The sequence below is a fragment of the Neomonachus schauinslandi genome, chromosome 14 (genome assembly GCF_002201575.2).
Source record: "Neomonachus schauinslandi chromosome 14, ASM220157v2, whole genome shotgun sequence".
Lineage (NCBI taxonomy): Eukaryota > Metazoa > Chordata > Mammalia > Carnivora > Phocidae > Neomonachus > Neomonachus schauinslandi.
This window is the reverse complement of record NC_058416.1, coordinates 64,105,291-64,117,666: the sequence shown is the minus strand read 5'-3', so window position 1 is coordinate 64,117,666 and position 12,376 is coordinate 64,105,291. Positions and strand designations below refer to the sequence as shown.

Sequence of the window (12,376 nt, the reverse complement as noted above, 5' to 3'; positions counted from 1 at the left end):
TCACTGTACCTTTGTGAAGCCAGGAGGGGAGATGGAAGATCTCTCTTCCCTAGCCCTTCATGCTATTCAAGAGTCAGTGAGAAAGCTATGCTTTTTGAGCCTTTATGTTGCTTTCAGAAAGAGGCCCCTAGATTTACAGGACCCTCAACCAAGGAACAAAACTAGTCACAATATAGTATTTATCACTCTTCCCAAATACTTGCCCTAAATACTTTTTGTTTTTGAATTTCCTCTTTATTTCAAGAAGCTCAGTCTTTTTTTTTATTCTTATGTTAATCCCCATACATTACATCATTAGTTTTGGATGAAGTGTTCCATGATTCATTGTTTGTGCATAACACCCAGTGCTCCATGCAGAATGTGCCCTCCTCAATACCCATCACCAGGCTAACCCATCCTCCCACCCCCCTCCCCTCTAGAACCCTCAGTTTGTTTTTCAGAGTCCATCGTCTCTCATGGTTCGTCTACCCCTCCGATTTCCCCCAAGAAGCTCAGTCTTTATACTGAATCTGGTCTGGAAATGTGTTTGTTCCCCCAGAAATGATGATGTCTGAGGGGTTGGAATGAAGCTTTGAGCTGATACTTATAAATAAAACTAGATCACAGTTAATTCATTCCACACTTTTTAACTGCCTCTAATACTTTCTCAAAAGCACTTTGCTTCAGTTTGACCTGAGTACTTCAAGTATTATTTTATTCTTCTTAGCCAGAGGTCAGCATATTTTTTCTATAAAGGCTTAGGTAGTAAATGTTTTTTGCTTTGTGGGCCAAAAATATTTGGTTTCTGTCACAACTACTCAACTGTGAAGTTTTAGTACAGGCAGCCATAGTAAGTGAATGGCCATGGCTTCATGCCAATACAACTTTATTTACCAAAACAGGTGGGACAAACCATACAGAAATAAAAAGGATTAGTAGAGAATACTAAGAATAGTGTATTCCAGTAAATTAGATAACTTAGATGAAAGGACTAATTCCCAGAAAGACATAGATTACTGAAAATGACTCAAGAAGAAATAGAAAATCTGAATAGGCCTATACAACAAGTTAAGACACTCAATTAGTAATGAAAAAACTACCCACAAAGAAAAACTCTGACCCAGATGGCTTTACTGGTTAATTCTACCAAATATTCAAAGAAAAATTAGTACTAGTCCTTCACAAACTTTTCCAAAACATAGAAGAGGTGGGAATACGTCTCAGTTCATTCTATGAGGCCATTAGTAGCCAGATACCAAAAGCAATCAAAGACATCACAAGAAAACTGCAGGCCACTATCTCCTCTGATTATAGATGCAAAAATCTTCAACAACATACTAGTGAACAGAATCCAGCAACATATAAAACGAATTGTATGTCATGACCAAGTGGGACTTATCTGGGAATACCAGGTAGGTTTAATATCCAAAAATCAATTAAAATAATGAACAGTATTAATAGAATAAAAGACAAAAACCACTTGGTCACCTCAGCAGAGACAGAAAAAGCATGTGATAAAACCCAACACCTTTCATGATAAAAATGCTCAACAAGCTAGGAATAGAAAGGAACTTCCTTAACCTGATAAAGGGCATCTAAGGAAAAACACACAACTAGCATCATTCTTAATAGTGAAAGACTGAAAGTTTTCCCAAGATCAGAACAAGACAGAGATAGCCACTTTTGCCACTTCTGTTCAACATCAGACTAGAGATCTAGTTAGAGCAATCAGAAAAAGAACAAGAGGCATCCTGATTTGAAAGGAAGAATTAAAACTATCTCTGTTTGCAGATGACATGGTTTTATATATTGAAAATCTTAAGGTATCTAGTAAAAAAAAAATCTAGAACTAACAAATAAGTACAAGGTTACAGAGTGTAAGATCAGTATACAGAAATCAATTGTGTTCCTACACACTTGCAATGAACAATTCAAAAATGAAATTTCATTCACAGCCTCAAAAAGAATAAAATATTTAGTAATAAATTTAACAAAAGAAGTATATAACTTACATCCTTAAAACTACAAAACACTGTTGAAAGTAATTAAGGAAGATCTAAATAAATGGGAAAACATCTCGTGTTCATGGATCATAATAGTTAATATTTTTAAGATGTTGCAGATTGATCTGCAAATTCACTGTAATCCCTATCAGAATACCAGCTAAGTTCTTTTTAGAAATTGATAAGCTGAGCCTAAAATTCATATGGAATTGCAAGGAACTCAAAATAGCCAAAACAGTCTTGATGAAAACAACAAAATAAGAGTACTCGTACTTCCCAATTTCAAAGCTTGCAACAAACCTACAGTAATCAAGACAGTATGGTACCAAGATAGGAATAGACATGTAGATCAATAAGGTAGAATTGAGAGTCCAGAAATAATACCCTTACATTTATGGTCAGTTGATTTTTTTTTGATAAGGATGCCAGGACAGTTCAACAGAGGAAGGAATAGTCTGTTCAACAAATGGTTTGGGGATACTGGATATCCATATATACAAAAGCATGAAACTGAGCGCCTTCCTCTCATCATACTAAAAATTAACTCAAAATGGATCAGACCCAAATGTAAGAGCTGAAGCTGTAAAACTCTTAGAAGATAACATAGGAACAAATCTTAGTGACCTTGAGTTAAGCAGAACCTTTGCAGATATAACATCAAAAGCATAAGCAACAAAAGAAAAATATATAAAAGCAAAATTAAAATCTTTTGTGCTATAAATGATACCATCAAGAAAGTGAAAAAATAACCTGCCATTTGGAGAAAATATATCAAGATCATATATCTGATAAGGGACTTGTATCCAGAATATATATATGAAGAATCTTACAACTCAATAATAAAAAAGGCCAAATAATCCAGTTTACAAATAGATAAATGATTTGAACAGGTATTTCTCCAAAAAGCTATCTACATGGCCAGTAACACATGAAAAGATGTTCAACATCATTAGTCATTGTGGAAATATAAATTTTTTTATTAAAGATTTTTATTTATTTATTTGACACAGAGAGAGCACAGTCGGGGAGCGGCAAGCAGAGGGAGAGAAGCAGACTCCCCACTGAGTAAGGAGCCCAATGCGGGGCTCGATCCCAGGACTCTGGGATCATGACCTGAGCCGAAGGCAGACGCTTAACCAACTGAGCCACCCAGGCGCCCCATGGAACTATAAATTGAAAACACAATGTGAGGTGGCTGGCTGGCTCAGTCAGTAGAGCATGCCGCTCTTGATCTCAAGGTCATGAGTTCAAACCCCACGTTGGGCATAGAGCTTACTTAAAAAACAAACAAAACAGAAACCCCCCCCACAAAATGTGGTGTCACTTCACACCTACTAGGATGGCTATAATAAAAAAGATCACTAGTAACAAATGTTGCCAAGGATGTAGAGAAATTGGAACCCTCATACATTGCTGGTGGGAATGTAAAACACACAGCTATGATGGAAAATAGTTTAGCAATTCTTCAAAAAGTTAAATGTGGAGTTACCATGTGACCTAGGAATTCCACTCCCAGTTATATACCCAAGAAAAATGTAAATATACATCCACATAAAATACTACACACAGGACATCAGCAGGACTGGTGAAGTAAGGACCTTTGAAAATCTCCTCCATAAAAGCAGTGCTGGCAGAAATTCTCAAAATCAGCTTTTTCAGAGTTCTGGAAATTAACCACAGGCTTACAAAAATCCGAAGAACTTTTATTTAAGAAAATTTGCTACATCTCAGAATAGCAAGCTTGGTGACATTTTAACTTGTGCTATTCCCATCCCCCTCTGTACAGTGTTCTGATGGCCTTGAGAACCAACATCTCCACCAGTTGGTGAAATACAGCAACCTTACAGCCTCTAAAGGAGGCAAGAATGGTTTAGACCTCCCCCAAAAGCACCTTTCCCAGATAAATGTCATTATATGACCTGTCTAGTAGTTTTTTGGAAATCTCCATTCACAGACCTTGCCTTTTATTTGACTTGACTCACTCTTGCTCAGTGCAAATGGCCTTATCTCCTGGGACACTTGTGATACACCATCAGCAGCAGTTGTTTAATATCACAGCTGCCTGTGGGGATGTTAATAGTTGAGGCAAATAAGAAGCCAGCTAAAAAAAATTAAAAGGAAAAGCTGTGGAATGAGATGTTCATAGGGGGCTTTCAAAAGTTTCAGCATATTCTTGGGAATCTAGAAGACCAGGTACATGCACAGAGCTGTGCACCTGCCCAAGAAAGAATTGACAAGGCCGTAAGCTCTGTCTGATCTTGAGGCTCTGTACAAGCAGGATGTGAAGGCTGAAGGCCAATGCAGTATTGTAAGCTGCCTGCCAGAGTATTGAAGGCATGTCTCAACACACATACACTCTCTCAGCAAAGGCTGAGCCTCAAGGCATTTAAGGAATCTCTTTCAAATTATTAACTGACCACTAAGCTCAGTAGAGACCTCAGTGACCACATATGACAAAGAATACAGACTCTGCAGAATTAGTTCAGGAAATTTGTTAAACTACAATAAGCCCAGGAAGGGGAGGAGTATCTGATTTCGAGAGTTGTCACTTTGTTATTTAAAATTTCTAGCTTCCAACAACAGCAGCAAAAATGAAATATGCAAAAAAAAACAAAGTATAGCCCATACTCAGAGGGGGAAAAAGTACTCAATAAAGACTGTTTTGAGGAAGCCCAGACATTGGAGTTACTTTCAAAAAGATTGTAGTTGCTATTTTAAATATTTTCAAAGAACTAATGGAAAGCATGCCCAAAAAACTAAAGGAAAGTATGAGAATATTGTCTTTCCACATAAACCATAACAATAAAGAACCAGGAGGTATTAAAAAAAAAAACAAAAAACTTATGGGATGCCTGGCTGGCTCAGTTGGTAGAGCATACAACTCTTGGCCTCAGGGTTGTGAGTTCAAGCCCCATGTAGGGCACAGAGCCTACTTAAAAAAAAAAACAAACTCATAGATTTGTGGAATGTAATCAAGTGGGCTAATACACATACTGGAAGTCCCACAAGAAGGAGAGAAAGGGGAAGAAAGAATATTGAAGAAATAATGGCCCCAAATGTAGCAAATTGATGAAAACCATTAATCTACATAACCAGGAACCTCAAAGAGATCCAGTCTGCCCCAGATTGGCAGAATATTAAAAAAACAAACAAACCATAATCCAACTATATATGCTGTCTACTGGAGACACACTTTAAATTCAAAGATAGAGTAGGTTGAAAAAAGGATGGAAAAGATATACCATGCAAATTGTACCCAAAAGAGCTGGATTGGCTCTCTTAATATCAAATAAAATAGACTTTAAGATAAAAATTGTTACTGGGGCACCTGGGTGGCTCAGTAAGTTAAGCGTCTGCCTTTGGCTCAGGTCATAATATCAGGGTCCTGGGATCGAGCCCCACATCAAGCTCTTTACTCAGTAGCAAGTCTGCTTCTTCCTCTCCCTCTCCCTCTGTGATCTCTCTGGCTCTCACTCTCTCTCAAATAAATAAAATCTTTAAAAAAAAGATAAAAACTGTTACTGAAAACTTATATACAATGTTCATAGCAATATTATATATATATATTTTTTTAAGTTTTACTTTTTTTTTAGAGAGGGAGCAGGGAGGAGCAGAGGAGGAAGAGAGAGAACGTTAAGTAGGCTCCATGCCCAGTGCAGAGCCCAGTGCTGGGCTAGATCTGGCAACCCTGAGATCATGACCTGAGCCGAAATCAAGAGTTGGATGCTTAACTGACTGAGCCACCTAGGCACCCATTAAGGTTTTTGGGTTTTTTTTTTAAGATTTATTTATTTATATTAGAGCCACTAGTGAGGGAGGTGCAGAAGGAGAGGGAGACAGTCTTTAGTTCTGCACTGAGCACGGACCCCAGCAGAGAGCTCGATCCCACAACCCTGAGATCATGATGTGAGCCAAAATTGAGAGTGGGACATGTACCTGAAACAGCCACCCAGGTGCACCTCCCCTTAAGTTTTAATTTAAATTCCAGTTAGTTAACATACAGTGTAATATTAGTTTCAGGTGTACAGTATAGTGATTCAGCACTTTCAGTACAACACCTGGTGCTCATCACAAGTGCAATCCTTAATTTAATTTGCATCACCTATTTAACCCATTTCCCCCCCCCCCCCCCCCCCCATCTCCCCTCTGGAAACCATCAGTTATAACATTATTTACTTTACCCAAAAGGTGGAAACAATCCAAATGTCCATCAGCTGATAAATGCATAAATAAAATGTACATCCATACAGTTGAATATTTATTTGACAATAAAAATAAATGAAATACAGTTGACCCTTGAACAACATGGGTTTCAACTGCATGGGTTTACTTATACATGAATTTTTTTCAGTAAATACAGCATAGTACTGTAAATATATTTTGTCAACATTTTCTTTTCTCTAGCTTTATTAAGAATGCAGTGTATAATGTAACATACAAAATATGTGTTATTTGACTATATGTTATTGGTAAGGTTTCTGGTCAACAGTAAGCTATTAGTAGTTAAGTTTTTGGAGAATCAAAAGTTATACTGGATTTGGTTATGTCAGGGGTCCATGACTCTAACCCTCGCATTGCTCAAGAGTCATCTGTACTGATATATGCTATATACCATGACCATGCTTAATCTTGGAAATATTAAGCTAAGTGAAACATGCCAGCACAAAAAAAAAAAAACCACGTATGATTCCATTTTTATGAGACATTCAGAATCTACAGAGATAGAAAATGGATAAGTAGTTGCTTTGACTGGAGGTGGAGCGTGGGAGGTGGGAATGGGGATTGGCTGCTAATGAGGTTTCTGTTAAGGGATGAAAGTGTTTTGAAAGTACATTGTGGTGATGGTTGTACAATCCTGTGAATAAACTAAAAAACATTGGATGGTATATTTCAAATGAATGAATTATATGGTAAGTGAATTATATCTCAATAAAGTTGTTAAATATACCTTTAGGAATCATGGTCATTTATAAGGAAATCATCGTGTTTGAAAAATATTTTAAAAGAAAAGATTATAAATCACGGTGTTACTTATTTGTGCTTTACTGACAAAAATAAAAACCAACAAAAAAATCCAAGCTAAAAACTGTATTTATTCTCACTACACTTCTGACACCAAAGGTGTTGGCTTTTCTACACCAAACAATTCTCTCATTCTCTGTGGACACCCAACTGGATGTCCAAGAATTAGTGCAGACCCCACAAGTTAAGGGTTCAATCCCACAAGACTGCCCCCATGCCTTCAGATGCCAGTCTCAAGTCCCAGGCCACCAGCACCTCTGACCAACAAGCTATAAATCGGGTTCCCACAACCCCCTTATCCGGTTTGTTAATTTGCTAGAATGGCTCCTATAACCCAGGAAGGCACTTTACTTACTATTACTGGTTGATTAAAAAGAATACAGCTTAGGAACAGCCAAATGGAAGAGATGCATAAGGCAAGGCAGGGAGGAAAGGGGTATGCATGGAGGGGTATAAGCCCTCCACCCTCCCAGCACCTTGATGCTAGGAGCTCTTGGAACTCTGTAATTCAGGGGTTTCTATGTAGATTTTCATTGGTCATTGGTGATTAACTCTGTCTCCAGCCCCCATTCCCTTTCCTAGAGGTCAGGATGTGGTGGGACTGAAAGTTCCAAACTGGAAGCTATCTAAGGCCCCCCCTAAGCTTTTGTGTCATGATGATGTACCTCTCACTCATATCACTTAGGAAATTTCAAGGGTTTTAGGAGTTCTGTGCCAGGAACAAGGGACAAAGACTTATCGTATCATACTATCAAACAAGTATTCAGCAATAACAACAAAAACCCATGGGCATAAGGATAGACATGTAGACCAATGGAATAGAACTGAGAGTCCAGGAATAAACTGTACATCTTGGCCAATTGATTTTTTTAAAGATTTTATTTATTTAGAGAGAGAGACAACATGAGCGGGAGGGACAGAGAGAGAGAAATAGAATCTCAAGCAGACACTATGCCGATGCGGAGCTCAATCCCAGGATCCTGAGATCATGACCTGAGCTAAAACCAAGTCAGACACTTAACCAACTGTGCCACCCAGGCGCCCCTGGCCAATTGAGTTGTGATAATTGTGGCAAGACCAATCAATGGGGAAAGACTATTCTCTTCAACAAATGGTGCTGGCACACCAGCATATTCAAATGCAGAAGAATGGAGTTGGATTCCTACCTTGTACCATATATAAAAATTAACTCAGGGCTCCTGGGTGGCTCAGTTGGTTGAGCATCCAACTCTTGATTTCGGCTCAGGTCATGATCTCTGGGTCGTGAGATTGAGCTGGGCCTGGAGCCTGCTTAAGATTCTCTCTCTCTCTCTTTCTCTCTCCCCCAGCCCCTCCTCCAGCTCTCACTCTCTCTCTCAAAATAAATAAATCTTTAAAAATTTAAACTCAAAATGGATTGAAGACCTAAGTATAAGAGGCAAAATTGTAAAACCTTTAGAAGAAGACGTGAGGAATGTTCATGACTTTGTATTTGGCTATGGATTTTTAGATATAATACCCAAAGCATGAGCAACAAAAGAAAAAATAGGTAAATTGGACTTTTTAAAATTAAAAACATTTGTGAATCAAAAGACATGGTCAAGAAAGTGAAAAGACAAGACTTACAGAATGGAAGTGTTTGTAAATCAGGTATCTGAGAAGAGTCTAATATCTAGAGTTTATAGAGAACACTTTTAATTCAACAACAAAAAGATGTCCCAATTAGAAAATGGGCAAAAAGACTTGAACATTTATCCAGAGATATACAAATAGCTGACAAGCACCTGAAAAGGTGTTCAACATCATTAGGCACTGGGGAATTGCAAATCAAAACCACAATGAGGTACCACCCATTGGGATGGTTGTAATTTTTTTAATGGGAAATAATGAGTATTGGCAAGGGTGCAGAGTTATTGGAATCCTTGTATGTCAGTGGGAATGTAAAATGGTTCAGCTCCTGTGGAAAATAGATTGATGATTCCTCAAAAAATTTAACGTAAAGTTACCATTTGACCTAGCAATTCCACCTCCAGGCATCTATCCAAGAAAAATTATGAAAACACATCCATACAAAAACTTGTGCACAAATGTTCATAGTAGCATAATTTGTAACAGCTAAAAGATGAAAACAACCCAAATGTTCACCACTGGATGAATGGATAAACAAAATGTGATTTATACATAAAATGAAATATCACTCAGCCCTAAAAAAGAATGAAGTACTGAAACAGGCTACAACATGGATAAACCTGGAAAACCTCACTGAGTGAAACAAGTCAGACACAAAAGGCCACATATTTTGATTCCATTTATATGGAATATTTAGGTAAATCTGTAGAGACAAAGACTGGTGGTTGCCAGGGGCTGGGGGGCAGGGAGATGGGGACTAACTTTTAATGGCACAGGGATTTTTTTAGATGATGAAAATGTTTTGAAACTACACATAGGTGATAGATGCACAACATTGTGAAATGTTCTAAATGCCACTGAATTGAATCCTTTAAAATGGGTAGTTTTAGGTTATGTGAATGTCATCTCAACAAAAAGGAGACAGGAGGAGAACATGGAGGGTGGATTTTGGCCCACAGGCCAGAGTTTGCAACCTCCTGTCTAAGCGTTTACAAATGTTTCCCCTTAGAAACAGCTTTTCCTTTTCGCCTTGTGACCTCCTACTCCAGCTTACCTGTCACCAGGAAACCTTTCTGGCCCACCAGACTGAGAGAGCTGAGTCACAGCATCTTACTCTATCCTGGGCCATAACACTTAGCACCCTCTACTGCTTCCTCACCAGAAACCCTTATCATGTGTCCTTAAGGGTCTGGGTCACGTTCATTTTCCTTATCCTTAGCCCCTTGCATGGTGCCTGGCACAAAAGGAAGCATTTTTGCATTGAGTCTTTGTCAGCTACAGTCCTCAATATGCCCTTTCCCAAAGCTCACAACACTCAGCACCCCTGCAAGGTGGACTTTACCAGGCAGGAGCCTTAAAGCTCAGAAGCAGATCCCTGGCCCAAGGCTAGACATGTAGCCTCTGGGTGGGTCCATGAGGACAGGCAGTGCAAGAGTCCAGGTCTCAGTCTTGATCTCAGGTGTTCGCTATGCCCCACCTCTTCTTGGCTTTAGTCTTCTCTAGCATTGGGATTCAAAGGTACTGTCTCTGTATTGTCTCCAATCTTCCCATCCTCACCTGGGAGGGAGTGTCTTGTCCTGTCCTTACTCTTACTTAAAAATTTTCTTGTTCATTCTTCTGTTAGAGTGCACACATTTGTCTACCAGTTGCTTCCCTATTTCTCCCTCCTTCCAGCCCTTGGCAACCACTGGTCTACTCTTGTCTCTCTGGATTTCCCTATTCTGGATATTTCATATATCCATTTGTGAATGGCTTCTTTCACTTCACATGTTTTCAAGGTTCATCCATGTTGTAGCATGAATTGGTACTTTGCATAGTACTTCAACATAAGTCTCTGCAGTACAAAAGTATAAAGGACAGGTTCTTTAAAAAGAAAAATGTTGAAGCCTTTGTTTCCCTTTTTAAGGAGTGGGGGTAGGTGGCAGATACACTGAGGATCTGAATTTACCCACAGATTGCATGGGGGCTCATTCGGCTGGGGTGGCGATTTGATTGTTGAATTCTAGGAGCTTGAGCTGTGATGCTGTCATGTCTCATTTAGTTGTAAACGTCTCTTTACTTAGCTTTTTGAGCATTTGACATCGGATACAATACGTTGAAATTCTTTGCTAGAAAATGTAAGTTCTATGTTTTATAGAAGATAGTAGCCTTATTGGGGTTTATTAAATATAATTTTTGCTATTTATAAATTTCAGAAAACCCAATTATCAAAATTAGCCCATAATCTCTTCCTCCTGATTAAACTACTCTTTTAACACTTTAGAGTTTTTCTTCCCAAGACTTACTTTATATGAATATTTGTGTGTATGCATAGAATGTATGTATATATAGATTTACATATACAAACATTGAATGTACAGTTACACATATACACAGACATACGTATAAATGCATACCTATGTGTATACACACATTTTACGTTTAACAAATTGGGACCATCTCTCTTACTGTTTTGTAGTCTTATTTTTTTCCCTGGTGTTTGCAGCCATCTTTCCACATCAAATTTAGAGTTATATCGTGTCGTTAATATCTAATAGGCTTGTTTTTTTATTAGAGAAACTATATCAATGTATGAGACTTTCATTTTAGAAACATTTGTTTTAACAATTTATATCCTCTCTTTTCTTTCTTTCATTGCAAAATGTCTTGTCTTAGCAAAACCGTGTAGTTGGGGCAATGCAGCTCTACTCTGTGGACAGGAAGGTTTCACAACCCATAGAAGGCCATGCTGCTGCTTTTGCAGAGTTCAAGAGTGAGGGGAATGCCAAGCCTGCCACTCTTTTCTGCTTTGCTGTACGTAGTCCCGCAGGGGGCAAGGTAAGCTCTCCACTTTGTCTTCTCCCTCAGAAAAATGTCCTGAGTCAGTGTTAGGAGTCTCTACAAGTGTAAATTGGTAGCTACTTAGCCAGCATTTCAAAACCAGTTTATAATTGGGAGTGGGCAACGGTCTGCAGGTGCTTCATGTAAATAAAGGCTCTTAACAGTGTTTAGAACAACTCACCTATTGTCATGTTGGTGGTTTCACAGCCAGTCTTTGTAAAATCAGTAACGTGAGGTCAGCTACCAATTAATTGGTCCCTTTGCCCTAAAAATCCTCGTTGAGAGTCTGTTGAGCATGGGCTAGGCACACATGGTTTCTGCTCTCACACAGCAGTCTCATGGAGGCAACAGCTGTGAAAGAACCAGTGCATGCTATCCTAACCTAAGGCGAGAGTCCTATGTGGTTCTGGCCAGGTGGGGAGGTTGGGGTGGGACCCCAGGGGAGCTGCAGAGAGGAGGCCATGCTCTGGGAGCAGGTTGAGTTTTATTAGGCTCGAGCACATGGCTAGCATCTGTTTGGCAGGGCTGCCATGGGCAGAGATGTGAGGTATAAGAGTTCAGGATGTTGGGGAGACCTGCGGTTCCAGGGTTGCATCATTCACCTGAAGAGTGGCCTCCCTAAAACATGGTCCTTATCTTAGTATACTCTTGTCAGTAATACTTCATGAAATCATTATTTTGAGGTGGTCACTAGCCCTGAAGTGTTCCCCAAAGAAGAACACTAAATCAGTATGTGGTCCCAAACTTCCTCATCTTAAATATTTTTTTTTTTAAAGATTTTATTTATTTATTTGAGAGAGAGAGAATGAGAGACAGAGAGCACGAGAGGGAAGAGGGCAGAGGGAGAAGCAGACCCCCTGCTCATCAGGGAGCCCGATGCGGGACTCGATCCTGGGACTCCAGGATCATGACCTGAGCCGAAGGCAGTCGCTTAACCAACTGAG

The 12,376-nt window shown here is 39.1% G+C and overlaps 1 protein-coding gene across 1 annotated transcript in view; it reads left to right on the top strand.

Moving 5' to 3' along the window:
- Positions 1-12,376, top strand: part of CLTCL1 (clathrin heavy chain like 1) — a 102,218-nt gene that overhangs the window by 24,016 nt on the left and 65,826 nt on the right. Inside the window, exon 4 of the mRNA XM_021690873.1 lies at positions 11,268-11,429. Within this exon, the coding sequence (XP_021546548.1) occupies positions 11,268-11,429 (162 nt within the window). The remainder of the gene's footprint in view (positions 1-11,267; positions 11,430-12,376) is intronic.